This window comes from Sturnus vulgaris, chromosome 8, assembly GCF_052056855.1.
Source record: "Sturnus vulgaris isolate bStuVul1 chromosome 8, bStuVul1.hap1, whole genome shotgun sequence".
In the NCBI taxonomy this organism is placed as follows: Eukaryota; Metazoa; Chordata; class Aves; order Passeriformes; family Sturnidae; genus Sturnus; species Sturnus vulgaris.
In genome coordinates, this window is record NC_142250.1 from 33,004,775 (window position 1) to 33,023,817 (window position 19,043).

The 19,043-nt window shown below is 38.6% G+C and overlaps 1 protein-coding gene across 3 annotated transcripts; it reads right to left on the reverse strand.

Moving 5' to 3' along the window:
* Nucleotides 1-1,018: 1,018 nt before the first annotated feature.
* TIAL1 (TIA1 cytotoxic granule associated RNA binding protein like 1) lies at nt 1,019-18,653 on the reverse strand. 3 transcript variants are annotated; one of them, XM_014886798.2, is made up of 12 exons: nt 18,435-18,653; nt 11,961-12,057; nt 8,577-8,675; nt 8,224-8,278; nt 7,826-7,913; nt 5,870-5,945; nt 3,859-3,967; nt 3,482-3,577; nt 3,313-3,397; nt 2,896-3,019; nt 2,279-2,418; nt 1,019-1,413 (listed from the first exon to the last, which is right to left on the reverse strand). In XM_014886798.2, exons 1-12 carry the CDS (start codon nt 18,461-18,463, stop codon nt 1,296-1,298), a joined length of 1,116 nt encoding a protein of 371 aa, XP_014742284.1. In that variant the 5' UTR covers nt 18,464-18,653; the 3' UTR covers nt 1,019-1,295. The 3 variants fall into 3 exon arrangements, with proteins under 3 accessions (XP_014742284.1, XP_014742283.1, XP_088025514.1); XM_014886797.2 differs by having other exon boundaries at nt 8,577-8,726; nt 18,435-18,646; XM_088169388.1 differs by lacking the exons at nt 7,826-7,913; nt 8,224-8,278; nt 8,577-8,675; nt 11,961-12,057; nt 18,435-18,653 and adding an exon at nt 6,412-6,553.
* Between the last annotated feature and the right edge of the window lie 390 nt (nt 18,654-19,043).

Sequence of the window (19,043 nt, forward strand, 5' to 3'; positions counted from 1 at the left end):
GTACTGTTTCAACTGCATCTCCATTTACCAAATGGCACATTGAATATTCTCTAAAATAAGATGTTTTTAACAATCTTGTTAAAAAATTCTTGGGCAAAATATTTCTAGACTTAAAAAACATCGAGATTTTTCAAAACACTCAAGATACTATACAACTTATAATAACCTTGAAATAGGTTTACAAGGTTGTTAACCAAGGTATTTACATACCAAATAATGTAAAGCAAAAAATTTGTATTTCTAATGACAAAAAGGTGATGCATTAAAGATTTATGAAATTAAAATTAAGGCTCTTTGTTATAGTTCTTTATGTAACTTTACATAATAGCCAACTTTGGAAATGTCAGTCTTGCACATTCTTGTCAATCTACTGCATTTAAAGCAGTAGGGTATATTAAGTATTACTTTGAATAATTACATTGCTACTTCTATGTTTGAGCATGCTTTTGAAACACTGTAATTATGAAATATTTACAATGTGTAGCCTTCAAACTTTATGTAAAAGCTCAAGTATGACTGTCTGATTTGAATACAAACAACATACTTGTAAAAACACTTTTGCTTCTCAAAATTAAATGTAAACTACAGTTTTAACAAGCAAACCAGCTCTGAAAAGTTTCAACGTATGCCTGAATGTGGACAGTAAAAGTTATGTGAAATTTCTCAGACAGTACTGTTTTCCATTTCAGACTGAGCTATTCATTGTATCAGCTGTTTTCTGTAAGCATGTAAAAAAATTAAATATTTTTTTAAAAAATTATTCCAAGACCTACATATACTTTGAGCTATGTCCATAGGTTTCTTGAAAACTCAATACTGTCTCGCAGGTTGTAGTGATTGGTCCACAGTTTATTTCAGGTTCTGTGTTCAACTAAAACCAACTCGCTGTTTTTCAACGATATTTCTCTTAAAAGCACAATGATATAAAACACTGAAGACAAAACAAAAAAAAAAAAAAAAAAAAGGAATGGTAACCTAAAGATCAAATTCATTAGCCATTTCTCCTACTATATCAAAATTTGTAGTCAGAATTGTCTTTATTGACTTTATTTTTAATTTTTGTACACAAAGAAAAACATGTTCATATCCATCATGAACAAAAACTTAAAAAGGCAGAACTAGAAGACATTTGTGTCCTTCACCAAAGCAAAGCTGTGCTAAAGGTTCCAAACATTTCCATTTTTAAAATAAATATTTTCTTTTTTTTTTTTTTCATTGTCTACATTCCAGTCTTCAGAATGTCACTGGAAACTGCAGCCTATCATGAAATACACACTTTTAAACAGAGTCCCAGCTCACTGCGTTTGGTAGCTTGCCATACCATATCCAGCTTGGTTAGGTATTACAGGAGCACCTTGTCCCTGGGCAGGTTGAGCACCAAATCCACCCATCCAGGCAGCAGATGGAGATTGGCTTAAAAAGAAACAGAATGGTTAAAAAAGTGGGGAAAAGCAACTTAAAAAAAACACAAAAAAACCAAACAAAACATAAAAACATACTTCCTACACAACTACTTGTATCAAAATAGAACAATTTCTTCTTTTTAATGAGTAATTCAGGTTAAGCTGTACAACATGTGACTCCTGAAAATATTATGAGCTTTTTAAGAACAAAGGAGAAAAAACCCCACAAACCTTGGGTACCAGTTGGATATAGCACCTGCCTCCAAAGGTATGAACATGCACAAGTGGCTGGAACTCAACATCAGTGATGCAGAAATGCAAGAAATACCCAATACCTCATGGACACGAACACCAGTGATAGGTTTATCAGGGCTTAAAATGTTTAATTGGCACCAGATAATGAAGAACTAGGCACACAAGTTATTTCAAAATTATATTAAAACGAAGAGCCCTTGTGGAGACTTCAGTCTTCAAGAAACACATTATTAAAAGCCCACCCAAATTCTGAAACTGCACCAAGTAAAGTGTCTGTGTGTACTTCCTTCTCCTCCTGTAGGCAAATATCCGGGCTCCTGGCTCAGACTGACCACCTCAAGGCAGAATCCAGGATATATTTAGATACCAGACAAGACCACCACCCAAAACTTTACCACACTGGGTGGTCTTTGTGCCTCCAACACACACAAAATGTGCCATCAGGTACAAGTCAGAGCCACTCACCCCAATATCTGCCCATGGCAAGCATTAACATAAGCTTTAAGCACACAGGAGTCCCCCTGAAGTTTGAACCCTTGTGTAATCCTTCACCCAATTGAGCCTGAAACTTAAGACACAGCAATCTTGGAATATTCTAAAAATTAAATATAATTACTCACTCTACTCCAAAACCCTGTTGATTCCATGCTTGGCCATACATTCCATACGATGGTACTTGCCACCCATTAGCCATATATTGCCCATACTGTTGTGGATTTCCATATACTTGGCTCCATTGTCCCCACTGACTGTAATCCACCTGCAGAAAGAATAACCCATTGTACTTCAGGTTCTAGAGATGGTTTATATTGCATTTGTGCTGCTGAAGGCAAAGTTTTGGCTATATCAATCAGAGAGCTAAAACAAGCAATAGTGAGATCTGAAAAATAAGATGTCACTATGACTTAATTAGATCCTTGCACTGAAAAATATATTTGTGTGTGCTTGAAACCCCAAAGACTATTTGGTTGGACAGCCACCTAATCTGCAGTTAGCAAAACAGCAAGAATTTAGAATTACCTCAAAGTTTCTCCCTATCTTGGATCATATCCAGAAGACAGTAACAGATATTCCATCAAAATCACTAGCCCAATTTGATGAACTGGAACATAACTGAGACAGAACATGGAATTTCATAAGAACTCCACCACAAAATTTAGCCATTATAACTGGGAAGTCATTACAGGTATAAACACAATTGCTTTTGTAATACAAAGAAAAGGTTAAGTACAGTTACCTGTTGGAAGTTTTTAGTCATATCAGGGGATTCTTTACCCCAATAACATTTAACAACATGTCCTTCAATTGTGGTTCCATTAACTGAAACAATAGCATGTGCTGCACTTTCATGGGTAGAAAACCTAAAAAATGTAAAAACAAACTAATGTTATGTTTTACAGTACTTCCACCTGATTACTTAAAAAACAGTTACTCCATACATACAGGACATCCAGGGAAAAACATCTGCTTTCACAAACATTCATCTTCTCAGGTAAAAATGTTGGTGGCCCTTTTTACAAGTTCCTAATTATTCTATGAATATATGGTCACAGCTTTTATTATATCAGGACAAGTTCAATCAAGTGAAGTTACAGAGAGATGAAGCATTACTACATACACAGAGACCCAGAGATTTTGCCCTCTCTGTCCATACCTGACAAATGAGTAACCTTTTTCTGGAAACACCCTTATTTCCATAATCTGTCCAAACGGTGAAAAAGTCTGTCTCATAAGTTGATCTACAACATAAGATGTTTTTGAATTAGTAATCATGCTGGTGTCCAAGAAGTTTCAATAATAAAAAATAAGAGAATATTTCATACCTGTTAGCCCCGAGGCAATCCCTCCACAGTACACAGTACAATTTTTTGGACTTGACTGATTTACTACATCTTCAAATCTCAACTGTTTTGTATTATCTATAAAGAGAGAAGGCTGGTTTTCAGCAGTGGGCTGACAGTAACCCAGACACTTACCTCATACACAAGCATGAATTTCACATTCAACAAACATATTCAATATTTTATGACAGACCAGCAGTGCCAGCACTATGTTGATACAACATACCAAAAAAATATAATCAAGATCTGGAAGGCAAGCTAATATGTGATTTAATGACATGATTTTGGCTTATGTTTTACACCCTCACTGAACAGTGAAAAGATAGCAAACACAACACAGCATGACAAGAAGCTCTTACTTTCTTGTGTACTTTTGGGGGCTGGTGGTTTCCTTGTTGCCCAGTTAGTTCTGATCTGGCGGCCTCCCAGCCACTGACCTCCCATGTGTACAATAGCATTTTCTGCATCCTGAAGAGATTAAAACAGAGATTGTAGCACTTCCAAACAAGAGCCATGTACACATCTATTGGTTAGCAGTTAATTCCACTGTTACACCAGTGACAGTGCTAAGAAGAGTATGAAATTCTGATCATAGCAAGCAGACAAACATTAATTAACATGAAGGCAACTGTTTACAAGACAAGGCCCTCAGAAGTCATTTGATAAAAACTTCTTCTCACCCATTTTTACACAGGTTAGAAGCCAACTGCCATTATATATATACTACCTGTATATACACCATATACATACATGTACACACACACATTTATACATATACCATACAAACACTGCACTAGAATGTTCAAAAGCTACCCAAAAAAGTGGGAAGGTCACACAGATCCAATCACTGAACTAAAACAACTATCATTAAATGTTTCTTTTGCTTCCTGGAGGTGTGCAACAGATGCTTACTAAGTTCTCTACATGTTAAAGTCATTGTATGAACACACACGAAAACCCACGATCCACATTTTATCTTGAACACGAAATTGAAGACAATCTTTGAGTTCACAGTGTAAGCAGAAACATCTGGTAAGCAAGGGTAAGTTTGCTAACAGCTGCAAGAAGCAATTTGTCTCCCAATTTCTTTGGAAGAAGACAGGCAGAACACATAGTTAGCGCACATTTGAAATGCTTTTCCAAGGGCACAAAGCTTAAGGAAAAAACTGCCAAGCACAAGGGACAAAGAAAATGTGAACAAGGTAAAGGTGAGCTGCTCCCAGCTAGAATTCTCTTCTCACACTCAGGACCCTTGATCTTTCTAGGTTTTAATTATATTGAGTACAATACAAAAATGAAATTACAAAAGATGACCAATAAGAAAAGAAAAACCCAATCTAAAAGACAAAACTAAACCACCAGACAATGAAATACCCCACTTGATTCAAGCACCCTTGGTTCCTAAAACATGGTGAATACATAATGAACTGACTAGGAAAGGAAACACTCTCTGATGAATCTTGCTGCTATCCTGCTTGAGGATCACAGCTGAGACAAAAATGGAACAGAGCCCAAGCCATAACTCATCCAGTCCAATGCAGCAGTTCCAATTTTCTCTTAACTGTGTTATGCATTAAGAGCTCAGGCTGGGGTACCTGTCTGGGAGCATATCCCACTTGCCCAAATGTAGCAGAATGATATATTCTGAATAACACACCTTAAAGTACCTGCTCAGAACAGTCACACTATAACCCTACAGTAGGTGCAGCTGCTGTGAGAATGAACAGCAATCAGGACATACAACTTAGAGTACTTTGTAGTACTATGTTTAGAATTCATCCATTAGTTTTGTAGAATGAATACAAATTTGAAATTGGAGTTTTTACGGCCCAGTCTGAAAAAGAATCCAGTAACTTGAATTCCAGGACTGTTACACTTCCCCTCTGGTCACAGGAACCAAACAGAACTGTATGGTAAGGGAAGAGGGGTACAAGGAAATAACAGCTATTCCTTGCTTTTTCAGCTGTAACACAGAACAAAGGAAGTGTAACTGGAAAGATTGAATTGAATGCCTTGATTTAGTCTATCTTATGGCGTTGGCAAAACTGAAAAAATTAAAATATTTTCTCTGATTATGATAGCTCCAGGTAACTGTTATAGAACATCAAAAGAGCTCTGACATGTAGGACTTCTGACCACAGAAATAATAGGTTTTATATACCTAAACTTCTGAAACTGTGTATTTTTCCTATGCAAAATATTTAAGGAAAATGATTCACAGTTTTCCCACGTTGTCCTAAACATACATACAGCTCCTGTACATGTAAATTTGTTTCCCTGGGTGAAGTCTAATAAACAGCGAATACATAAACAGGCAAAACTAAAAATGGAAAATAGGAACTATTTTAAACCTGCATTGTGATTACTCACCAGTTTGTTATAAAAAGATACAAAACCATAGCCTTTTGACTTTCCAGTTGCCATATCTTTAACTACCCGTGCATCCCTGTGAAAAGAAGCACAGCTATATGAGGGTAGTATTGATAACCTGCAAAATAAAAACTAAAAGGAACCACACACACTGTATTGTGAGCATAATTTTTTCTTATAAATTCAGTTAGCCCTAAAACTACAGTCATTCCTGAACTCTCCCTATTGCTTCTTTACCTGTTAGAAAAAAGCAGTAGGACAAAAAAAATAACATGTAATAAACATGCAACCTATGCACATAACCTATACTGGCTATAACTAGAATGTTCAAATTTGAAGTATAAGAGAAACAAAGTTTCCTTTTCTAATATTCTATTGGCTAGGGTCCTCTAAGGTTCACTGTTCTATAAATTACTGTAACAATTCTATCTAATTTACCATGCATTTTCTAAATAGTTAAATGTCTTCTGCCTAGTGATACAAAATATATGAAATATTAAAAAAATCGAAAAAGAGGAAAAAATAGGAATTAAAAGGCATACATGGCCTGTTAACAGATTTCTTTATTTTTCTTGGTCAATTCTCTACCATCATTTTGGAGTTTGGGTAGCTGTAAATTTTGAAAAATTGACATTTTCAGAAATTTAAGAAAGGAGAATAAAACTAACAACAATGCTAAGCACACCAGTACGAAAACAACAAATTTACACAGAAATTTTAGTGAGTAAGTTAAAATGATTGGAAATATAGAACTGCACTGAATATAGAATGTTAAAATGTAAATACTAAAATATGTATATATAAATAATGTATAATAAGAATAAATAGAAATGAGAAAAAATCTACAACTGAGTTCCAGTGTGCACAGTTCCTTGCAGTTAGCCTTCAAGATCCTGTCCATTCTTATGAGCAATTCTGCAAAATAACCAGAATGCTATTACTTTTAATTGTGACTTGGACTTTAGAAAAACTGCAGGTCTCAGGTATAAATATAGATTGAGAAACAGAAACCTGAATTATTTTTTTTAAATTGATTTTTAAAACAGTACTACTTACCACATTAAGAGACAAAAAGCAAAGTAAACAAAACAGCAGAGGTAAGAAATAAGATTTATGATTCATTTAAAAATATGCGTACAGAACAAGAGAAAAATAAGAATTTTGTTCTTAGAAATATATTCCTGTAAAGTAGTACAAAAACGTTCATGTGCAACTTTGATTTTTATAAAGATAAACTGATAAAAGATTAACAGACTTTTTTAGTTGCAGTACTCTTTAGCACTCTCAAGGATTTTGTAATGTTAAATATATTCAATTAAAACATCAGGTGATTTAGTATCACCTGAATTGTTCATGAGAGTTTAAAGAAACATTCTCTTAACTGGCAGAAATGTGCACATATTGTAAAGCCACCATTCTTTCATTTAAGATAATTGTAATTCATCCCATTATCATAAAAAAACCCCAGATTTCATTCTCATAAGTATTAGCTTTTTTCAAACCATTCCCAAGTTATTAACTAGCTGCTTTATAGAATTATATTCCAATTGCCCAGTTTTTCACATTGTCTATAAAATGCAGTAAAAATGCACATAAAACACACCCAGGATACAAGAGATACCAATTGTCAAATCACTACTCTGTACACATTCTCAACACCAAAAAAACCACACTTAGAGCAGTAATTAAATTTTAATAAAAAGTTGAAGGACATTAGCATATAAATTAGGTTAAAAGCACATTGCTTTCAGCAAACCAGAGCACAATCACATTACTGTATTTACATTGTGAAACACACTGAGATACAACCCCTCTTTACTACCCATCCACCCACCACAAGGAAATGAACAGCAGAAAAATCATCTCAATAGATAAGAAATAACATTTCAACTTAGAAACACATTTTCACTATAACATTTTCTGACTGATAATGGAAATGTTTATGATGATACTTACGATATTTTACCAAAAGGAGCAAATGCTGACTTGATGTCTTCTGTTGTTATTTCTGGACTTAAATCCCCAACGAACACATGGAAGTGATCTGAAAATAAATAATTTACTAATCAAATATTTAACTGCTATCTAAAGTTTCAACTCCTGAGAAAGTGATGCTCTGCACACAGCACTGGGAACCAGGAACGCTCAGGATTCCATGTGAAGAGCAGCAGCAATTTAATCTGTCCACTCCGGTTTCCCCAGTTGTAAAGCAGAAACAGAAGAATTAGTTTGCCAAATTCTATTAAACACTAGATGGGAAGGAGAGAAATTATGTTTAAATGCATTTATGATCAATTATTACCACTTTGTGCAGTATTTGTGTAGAAGTGATACTGTGGCATTACATTACTTACTGGATGTATCTTTTTTCTGGCTACTTGGTGTTGTTGCCCAGTTTACTTTGACTTCCTGAAAACAAGTATAAGATTTAGTATAAATTCACAAAATTCTTACATTTTATAAGTTCATTCAAGGGTAGGTTACAACTGTCAACATTTACTAATCATCATTTAATATAAAACACCATCATAAACAGAACATCACAAATAACACATTTCCTAAACAAGACTTACTTTTTTTATATCAATACTTCAAAAAGATTATTCTATCAATATTTAATCTTGATAAAACATCTTCAACGGTTTCATTAATATTTTCACACAAATCTATATTCTTTATATCTAAGATTACCATGTGAGCAACTTACCTTTCCCAAAATTTTTCTCCCATTCATAGCAGCTAATGCAGCAGCTGCATCTCTGTGTTCATAAAATTCCACAAAGCAATAAGGGTCATTGCTTGTATGCTGCAAAACAGAAAATCCAACAGAAGAGTTGACCCTTCTGCTATCGGGTTGCTGAGAAGAAAATCCAGGAAAATATATTACTTATAGCTAGAAACTTTGAGAATGATTTGCATCAGATTTATGAAATAGCCTTTGACATTACACTTAAATGCAAGAATTATTAAGATGGATTTTTTATTAAAGGTCTAGCAGGTTCTGAAGGATAGCTTGCTTTGAATGAGGACTGAAGTTTACTGAACTAAAAATAACTGACCAGAAAAGTGATCTGCAAACTGGATGGAAAGGAGGGGGAAAAGGGGGAGAATGGAGAGAAGAACAAAACTGCCTCATGCATATACTCAAAGCCAGAAAGGTTTATTCCCCAGACACATTTTCATCAATTTTCTCTTGCCCTACTTAAGAAGTCTTTCCTTTTATTTGACTGAAAACCACCAGCAGGCAGCAACCTGGAAGCTGCAGTGTCAGTCTCAAGTGAAAAATACCATAGCAAACAGCTGGGAAATAACCTTTTAAAAGAACTCCAAATGGTTTGACTGGGGAAAAAAGGTATTAATCAATTGACTGTTAACTCTGTTAAACCTTGAGTACAACCTGTTTTTGTAGGATGACCTATCAAATCACCTTTAAAAGTACTCAGTGACAGAGGCCGCTGAAGTAATAAATGCACCAGAGTATAAAGTGCAAAGAACAGAAGAGTTTTCTGAAAAGCTGATCAAGTGGAAAGGATGTCGAGAATGCCAACCTGAACACTGGATTTGATCTCCTCCAAGATGTAATGAGTACAAAAACTCTAACCAAAACATTTCCATTAACTATCCAGCAAGTGCACAGACCAAAAGACAATAAACACTAACATGACCCTAAACTAGGATTTCTCACATGGACAGGGAAGGGTCTAGCACACAGGAACTGTTCTGGCATCAGTATTCTCACCTACCAACCTCCCCCAGGGCCAGGTAGAACACAGCTGTAACACAAGTTAAGAGAAGCCTTTTCCAGCATTCCTTTTAACTTCTGACAACTCATACACACTTACTGATGAACAATTCTAATCCTTCCCCCTAAAACTGGATTGTACAGCTTCAAACATAGTCCTGTCTACTTCTAAAGCTGTTGAGATGCAACAGTTGAACGGATCACAAGGCCTTTCTACACCTCAAACAGTCATGGAGTGTGAAGTCATCCTCCTGAATACTGTCAGTACTTGGGGCCTCTAACTGATGCACAATGAACAGATGAAAGAAAATGTACCTGAGATCATAAAAAAAGTTTCAGGCACAAAGTTCTCTAAAAGCACACTCACCTCAGATGCCCCAAAAAAGAAGGCCTTAATCCACCCCTCCTCTCACACTTCTTTGGGAAATCAATTTAAGGCTTCTTTAGGAAATTTGGTGTAGTTTATGCTTCAGCTGAAGTGCAGCCTTACTTTTAGATTGTAGGGAGATCTTCTTTAGCACTGAGAACTTGTCTGAACATGAGAAAAATCTCTTTTGCAGACACTCAGATCTTTAGGTGCTCAAACTATCTACAAATACTGTGCCACCAGCCTGAGTATTATATACCCCCAGAAGAAACACTTGAAATGTTTCAACACTTGATGTGTTCATGTCACATACTCTACAAAAGAAAAAGAATTATTTGATACAACCTGCTAAAATAGAAAAATCACAGGTTTTTAAAAGGTGATGGTGGTACTAACAATGGTAAGAACCACCTAATCACGATTCAGCTCCTAGGACAGGTTTACCACACATCGTAGAAGGATGGACACCATGCACAAGTGCTGTGACAGCTGCAGGCCAGTGCCAGTCTAGAAGCCAATCTGCACTTCTGTGACTGCTTGTTGGCAGGTGCTGAGGTCAGCTCAGTGCAGTCACCTCTGTGTGACTGAATACAGCTGCAGTTCTTGTTTATCTACTTATTTCATAAAGATGCCTCACTTATGGGAAGATCTTAAAACCACAAAGTCTCAATCAAGGTAAAAATGTTGGAATTTCTCATCTGATCCTCAAGAAACCCAACTGATGCTAACAGCTCTCACCCAGCCAAAGGTGGGAGCAGCAGCACCTTATGTCTGCAGAGCACCTGACAATCAAAACTGTTTCTTCTGAGAAAAACTAACAACAGTGATCTGTCATCCTTCTGTTATTTTTCTCCAACAAACTTAAAGCAAATGCAGTAGAGAAAAGTGTCACATGGGAAATTATTAGTCCAGACAAAGATGAGTCTGATTAAACAAGCAGCAAGCTGATGATAGGGTAAAAACAAAGAAACAAACAAATTGTGTGACACACTGTAAGAAAGAAAGAAGCCCACAGGGGAGTTTCTGCTAGCATTCCTAAAGAAGTCTGGTCACAAGACTTGCCTTTTAATACTTTCATTAACAATATTGAGAAAAACTAATGTAACTGTCCTCAAAAAATCTGTAATTACAAGTTAGTATGAAGTACAAGATGTAGTAAAGTATGAAGAGTATATAGAAACAGAGATGAAGAACCAAAGCTTAAACCTGGCAGAAGCTCAGATTAGTGCCTGCCTGCTCAAAGCTTACCAGTTATAAACACAGAAAGAAGGAAAACTACCAGGGAGAGAGAAGTTTTGTAGGATGTGTCAAAAAGCTCACAGAAATGGCTGCCAACCATAAAGGTTCCAGAGTATTTACAGTGGAGATAAGAAAGCATTAATACTTACCAACACTCTGTGCAAAAGACTTTATCTGCAATACTATGGAAATTTTGTCACTTTGTTTCAAGGGAAAAATAATTTAAGAACAGACAGGTGCAGACAAGAGCTATTTGTACTGGTGCAGACAAGGGCTATTTGAACTAGTGTAGAAAAAGCTGAGGAAGACTCAAACTTATTTTGAAGGATTTCTTGCTTTTCAGCCTTAGCAAAGAACCATTTATTCAAGAGGAACAAGAATTACTGAGGCTCATGTTCAAATAAAGTGAAAAATGTACAAAACAGCCTTGAATAACACTTGAAATAAGGTTTCTGATCATCAGAACAATGTGATTCTGCAAAGAGGGGGTAACAATCTTTTATTTAAAAGTGGCATCTCATCATCAGCTGATAAAAGTTATGTCAGGACTACAGGCAAAAGCACAGGATTGCACACCCCAGGGTCTCTCCTGCAAAGCGTTACCCCCAAAGCCAAACACTGTCAACCCAAAGAAACCCACTGCCAGTAATGCCAAAAAAAGCCCCCAACTTCATTTTTTTGGACAACTTAGGATAAAGTTACATTACATTTGCTATCTCCCCCCCAGATGTGGAAGACCTTACCTCTGTTATCATTTTACAGCTTTTGCATGGTCCAATCTGGCTGAATAACTGAAGTATGAGAACCTCAGTCACATCTCTGGAGAGGTTTCCTACATAGCTACACAAGGGAAAAAAACAAAAGACCAAGATTTTAAACCAGAAATCATCATCTTTTAAAATGTAATTATAGGCTTAAAAACTTAAAACAACTATAAAGAACCTTCCTTTAAAACATTTCAGGTATCTTACAGACAATATTTACAAATTATTTTATCGTTTTAATGCAGTACTCATGTGGTTTCTAAATTATGACACTGGCCACACAACTGGGACATGAAGTTCAATTCAGACAACACTGGACACCAAGACCCAGTGCCAATCATTTCCTTGGCACAAAGATGTCAAAAGCACGAAAACATTGCTCAAGAATGTTGTGCAGAACAAGCAACCAACTGGGCAATGATATTTTAAGTTTCACTTCCCACTGAGTATCTCATCAAGAATACTTCTGAATTTGGGTACAAACACACATCTAACTCCCATAAGCTCAGGAGCAGCCCTCGGACAAATTGTGCTGCCTTGCAAGCAACCAACTCAACTTTTCTGTTTTCCTGAACATTTGGAAAGCCAGCCCACTCACCAACAGACAAGGCAATTTATGCAGCATTCTGCCATAGGAATGCACTGTACAGCATCCATCTCAACAGTTCCCACCTTTGTAATACCCCCAAAATCCTGGCAGTGTTATTTTAATATCATCCAGACTTCTTGATTTTTGTTAGTTTGTAAATCTTGAGAAATAATTTCAAGTTTTGAAATACTGATCAAGTTTAGGTAAGAGTCCCAGATTTACCAGGTGACAATAATGGCTGAGAAAGTCAGGAAGGCAAAATTAAATTCTTTTTAACAATGTGACTAATTTGTAATCAAATTGTAAACAAAGTGATCAGTTAAGAGAAAGGCTTGTCACAGTAACAGATGTCAAAAGCCATCAGCAGAGGGACATTCATCATCTTTACAAGTATTCAAGGGCAACCATTAAGATGAGCAGAACCTTCTGTGATTTAGATATTGAAAGAATATACATTTTACTCTGGTCAGTTACAGAACATCATAAAATTGCAAACTAAAGTCAGCCTGACCTCTTAATAGAGTGAACATAAACGGGAACAAGCGTTTCTTATTGCCCACAAAGTTATTTTCAGTTAATAAAGGTGTGCCGTGAAATTGCACTGAGAGGCAGCCCTTGAAAAGTTTTGAAAAGCAAATTCTGTGCTTAACAGCTGGACTTTCATCTGGATCAGCAAAATAAAAACGGACACTGTTTGTTTTCATCAGAACACCACACAATGTTATCAACAGATGTTTGTTTATGTCCTTCTTTCAGCATCTATGGGGCAATTCTGCACTTTCTCAGCAGGACTTCAGTGCTACAAGATCCATACTGAGTTTCTGAAGTATCACCTGAATACAGAACATCCACTAAAATCCTTCATGTACTCATTAGTTTCTTATTAAATACGTATGAATTAACACAAGTCATTAACAGAAGCCTGTATTGTTATGAAGCTTTTCAGTAGAGAAGTTAAAAACTGCAGAACTCCAAGACCCCTTACAGGACAAACTGTCCATCTCAGTGACTTTTAGTTCTATCCTGAAAACTTAGTAGTTAAACATTTATCCATACCTCCTTTCTGAAATATTAACTAAATTTTTTGTTAATCATTCACCAAAAATAAATTGCAAATCACTAATAGCTTTCAGTGGAAGTATTAACCTTTGCAGATACCTAAAATCAGACGGAAAATGTATATCCCAGTAGGAATTCCAACACAAAGGGTCAGTGGTGCTGTGAACTTATTGCTAGTACTGGTTTCCTCTGTATGCTGCAGAATAGGATTCATTAATACTGAGCCTTCACAGCACACTGATACACTAACACTGATATGAAATTAAGTACAGTGAAGTCTCATTAACATCAGTTCTACTGCAAATCAGATACAGTAAGGAGTACAATTAACACAAACAAAAAACCAAATATTATCCTCTTCTGCATAATATTAACATGTATTTTGGGAAACACAAGAAGTCTGAAAATCAAGCTGGAGAATTCCTCTTGGTCTGACAAAAGTTTTTAGAAGGCCACGGAAAGCCATGCTTCAGCAATTTATTCAACTGAAGTAAGAAAACTTACGCTAACTGCTGGAAGAGATCAGATCTACTACGTGTTTTTTTGATATCAGCAAGATAGTTGTGAGAATGTTGCATCATAAACCTCAGCTAAGAAACAAGCTGCCTTTTCATAAAAATCGGGACCACCTTGACTGCTAGATTCAGATGGGATGTGAAATCCTACTGGGTCCATTAATTCCCTAAATGATAAATACTGCCTTGGTGCATAATATTTCCATTAGTCAGAGGCATTCCCACCCTTCCCAAGTTGCTAAAACTCAAACTTCTGTAATGTACACACTGGGAATACTGAACAGTAAAGGTTCATGTAGCAAGGACAACACCCAGAGACCCAAATGTCTCAAACTGAATGTAAAACATGGGAATACAAACCTTTACAAATTTGAAACAGTAAGTTAAAAAGTAAGACTTGATGTTTACTTTCATGTCTTTAAGCAGAATGCAGTAACATCACCTCCTTCAGTACGGCAGAGATGACTTCAATAAAAACATACAAGCAAATATCCTCAGTGTGAATGTCTGAATACTACAGAACTAAAGAAAGAAATACATTCATCACATTAGGAACAGACACCTTTCCTTTCTGGAAACGCAAAACTTGGCTCAGCTGATGCTAATCACACATGGCCAGCCTGTGGTCAGCTTTCCCCTTTCTAGCTCCATTTACACGTGATGTAACAGAGCAGCATCTTCTACTCCATGAATTCAAAATTATCAGAAGCACACCTCAAGAAACCAGAAGACTCCTAACATGCTATTGTACGGTATTTCAACCTTTTTGGACTGATACTTTCTAGAGGATATATTATGCAAACTTTTTAAAAATTATAAAATCCAGCAGGGCAGAAGCACTTACTAAACTTTTATAGATGGTCTTGGATGATGTGGCAGGGTAGCAAAAATTGTGGCTTTTTACACACAGGCAATAGTGTTTGCTCCCTTCTGCAAGCCTGAAGCATTTAAATACCAATTAATAAGCAGCTACAAAAAAAACCCAAAAAACAATCCAACAACCTATAGACAGATGTCCTGACATAATTTTTTGTCTATTACTCTTTTGCATCCTGCTGACAACACAAAGAATAATAAACTACTTGAAATTCAGAGATGTTGTAGAACTATCTAAAGAACACAAGAGGCACGTATCAGTCCACAATGAGTTTTGGAACTCAACTCTTTGGCTGAAAAACTCTCTTTTTGAAGGTAAACAGGTTTGTATTGCATTCTAGACAGGGAAGTAAGAAAGGGACATTTACAGCCACTACTTTTAGGTCCACAAAACTCCCTTACATCCTTTTCTGAGGAAAGATAGTAAATCTGATTTCTCTCTCACACAGGCAACATGCAAGAAATGGCAGTTTCCCTACGTAAAAGAGAAAATGATGATAAGCAATAGGATAACTGATGTGCTCAAGAGCCCATGGAAATTCTGGCAACTCTGCCTAGTGGTTGTGAGCTACTGGAAATAAAACGATACCAAGAATAATCCACTCTGTAGCCTCCTCCAGGAGACATTCCCGTACAAGAGCTGAACTGAAAGGAAGTTCAAGAGGAGTGAATCCGGGTGAAGCTTCACTCCTGCACCTCATCCACATTCCTGGAATACAGCATGGCAAGGCTGATGAGATAACAGCTGTAGGTATGCAGTGACTTCAGAGCAGTCACTGAACGCCTACAAACCACACAAAACATTTCTAAAAGCATGAACGAGAATATAACTTTGGAACTTTTCTGGGTGTCTGTGAGAGCTGGTAGCATTAAAACACATTAAGTTCCTGATAGTTTAGTAGTAGAAACAGGACTGATACAGCCTGGGAAATCTAACAGTATTCACACAAAACACAGCTTTTAAGTGTTCTATTAAAACAAAACAAAAATAAATCAGAAGCTCACAGCTCATTTTAGGACCAGCTAAAAAATTCCATGTGACAAATCACACAAAAAGGCCCCCATTCCTGGAGAGTTTTTGGGCAGAAAGGAACTAAGGTAATTCTTCACATTTCTATAAAGTTAAGAAATATAACAAATAAAAATGCAAATGGTGTCAGGTTTCTGTATTAAGCCTCAGAAAATATTCAGAATTCTTAGAGGTCCATGACTGACCTATCATGACTGGAAACAACATAACAGCCCTGTAAGTACTGCAAATTGAAACAATTCTTATTCCCCAGCTGTTTAAGATGGGCATAAACGTTGAGTGAACAGTGGTTAGGTAGGTTTGCTTTTTATAAGTAAAAAACCCCAAAAACTTACAACTGTTAAAAAAAGAAAATTCCTTCCTAATTTACAGATTTTGGATTTCATTTATTCCTTGAGGAGTGAAAAAACTAAGACATTCATAAAGTACTGCTTACACTATCAATCAAGTGCTTTTGCACATGGTCAAACAGCTACTGAAACAATTTGTTCTCCACTTTTTCCCCCTCTCCAAATAAACCAAATAATGAAAACTTTTAAGTTCAACTAACAATATTTTTATTTGTTGTTCTTTGGAGACAGTGAGTTTTATTTATGACATCACAACTGCTCTATATGAAAAGTGGTGCTCAGGATAATAACCTTTAACACACGACTTGCTATCCTAAATTTAAAGACATTTCAGAGAAAAAGTAGGGACAAGAAAGTAAAACGTAGAAAGTGCTACAGCAAAATGTTTGTCTTCCATGCAAAAATCCTACAAATAATTACAGGATTGTGGTTACTACAGAACTACTAGGAAATTAATGTGCATGCTGTTTATTAGTTTAACAAATGAAACAGTCACACATGTGCAATGAACCATTTGGGGCAGCTGTAGAGATGCTATTTCAGACAGCAAGGTACAAATTTATTTTTTTCTTGTTAGTAACTAAGTGGGCTAAGTCAGATCCTTGATGGATGTGTTACTGGGAAGGACCCATGGCCAATGTGGTACCCAAACTTGTTAGCACTAAAAAAACATTTTAAACCTCAGTGGGAATATAGCAGTTCAAAAAAAGAAAGAAAAAGAGCCAATAATGAGGAAAGGAGCCTTGAAAATAAAACTGAATAAAACACTGTGTGACTCTGCTCTTTTCCCTCCTCCTATGCTAAAACAACACTCAAACCTAGGTCAGTTCTGAGGGCCAAGCAAACTCAGATGATTTGGATAATCAACACAAAAAACATTTCAGATATTCTTATTTAAATTACGCATCTCAGGGAGCAAGGACTGAGTACTTATACTACACTACAAACGAGTGAAAAGAACTTTTGCCTAGAAAGGAGAAAAAACAAATTGCCTTGAGCCTTAAATGCCAAGTCATCATTTTGGTAGTGTGAACAGAACTACGGGACATTTTACTCTGTTTCAGTAGTTTTTTTAGAGCAGCTTTCAGTCCAGACTATCTCGGAGAGCTTTTCTGAAGGCTACTGTCCTGAAAGCTAAATAGACAAAGATTTCATTTGCACTGTCCTGAGCTGTGTTTGTCATCTGGGCAGCCCGAGCACGAGCCTGCCTTTCTCCCAGGGACAGCCCGAACGCTGCACCGCTCACAGAGCCCGAAACATCCTCTGGCAGCTGCACTGGGAATCTGGGAACTGGTTAAAATCAGCAGCAGCATAAAATCCCTGCTCTCCAGTGCCCAACCACAAGTGCGAGCCTCCCTCGTTTAAGCTAACAGGACAAAGAAAATTTATCAAAACCATATCTGCAAAGCTGAAAAGAACTCAACAGCATCCCCAAAATGCTCAAATTTGTATTTTTAAACAGAAAACTGATGACAGCCACCAAGCGACTAAACAGCCCGGAGAGACACGGCCAACACACAGTTATTTCTTTCTGCTGGGCCCGATACGCTGTTATTGAACCACACCGTGACACGCTGGAGGGAAAAGCGATCCCTGCCGGTCTCCCGGCGCTCCCATCCCACCCACCGCCGGGAGAGCACAAAGAACTTTCCCAGCGCCGGGACCGCCGTGCAGGGGGGACCCGGGGGCGGCCTGTGCCCCCCGGGGAAGGCTTGGGACCCCTGCCTGCACCCCCAAACCTTCGAGGACAGACCCCGGAGCTCCGGGGATGGACCCCGTTACAGCCAGGGTGCAGCTGCGGTGTTTTCCTTGGATGGGTGCAGCGCAATGTCCGTGCGGCAGCCGCGCTCCTCTCCCGCTCCCCATGCTCAGACCCCGCTCCCGGCCCTGCCGCACACGCTCTGTCCCGCTCAGCCCCCTCCGCTCCCCCGGCACCCCTCGAGGCCCCGGCCCAGCTCCCCGGGAGTGCATCCCTGCCCCCGCCCCGCTCCGCCCCGGGCCCGCTGCCCACCCTGCCGCCCCCTCCCCACTCACAGGGTCCTGGGCTGCCCGTCGTCTTCCATGATGGTGGGCGAGCGCCGCTCTCCGCAGCCGCGCCCGGGGGCAGCGCCGGAGGGGCTCGGCGGCGCACGGAGGCGAAGGGAAGGTGAGGAGGGTGCGGGCGGCCCCGGCTCCCCCCGCTCCGCGTCGCCCCCGCGCCAGGTCCCGCGGCCGCAGATCCCGAGCGGGAGAGGGAAGCGGCACCACAAAATGGCGGCCGCCACCAGACGCTCAGGAAGCCGCGCTCTGCGCAGACGCCGCCCCGCGCGCTCCCGGACCCGCTTCTTCTTCCAGGCCCCGCGGGGCGCGATGGGGATCGTAGGCACGGCCGGGAACGGCGCGGCGGAGCCTCGTAGGCTACTGGGAGTTGTAGTTCATCTCGCCGAGCGCAGAACGGTGGTAATGCAGAGAGAGAACTACAGCTCCCGGCATGCCCGGCGGCAGCGGAGCCGCGGGGGTGCGCCCAAGCAGCCGCGATTGGCCGCCGGCAGCCCGGGAAGATTCGCTTAGTCCCGGTCCCAGTCCCGGTCCCGGCCCTAATCTCAGCTCCAGCCTCGGGCCCAGCGCTCCCCCACGAAGCGGGACGGAGCTGCCAAGGCTGCG

Bases quoted from the DNA above. Each gene is read 5' to 3' on its own strand.
- TIAL1 (XM_014886797.2), bottom strand. From the start codon at position 18,463: ATGGAAGACGACGGGCAGCCCAGGACCCT. The intron at 2,419-2,895 runs GTAACTGTACTT...TTCTTTCTGCAG, and splicing joins TGACTAAAAACTTCCAACAG to GTGGATTACAGTCAGTGGGG. The intron at 1,414-2,278 runs GTGAGTAATTAT...TTTCTTTTTAAG, and splicing joins CAACAGGGTTTTGGAGTAGA to CCAATCTCCATCTGCTGCCT.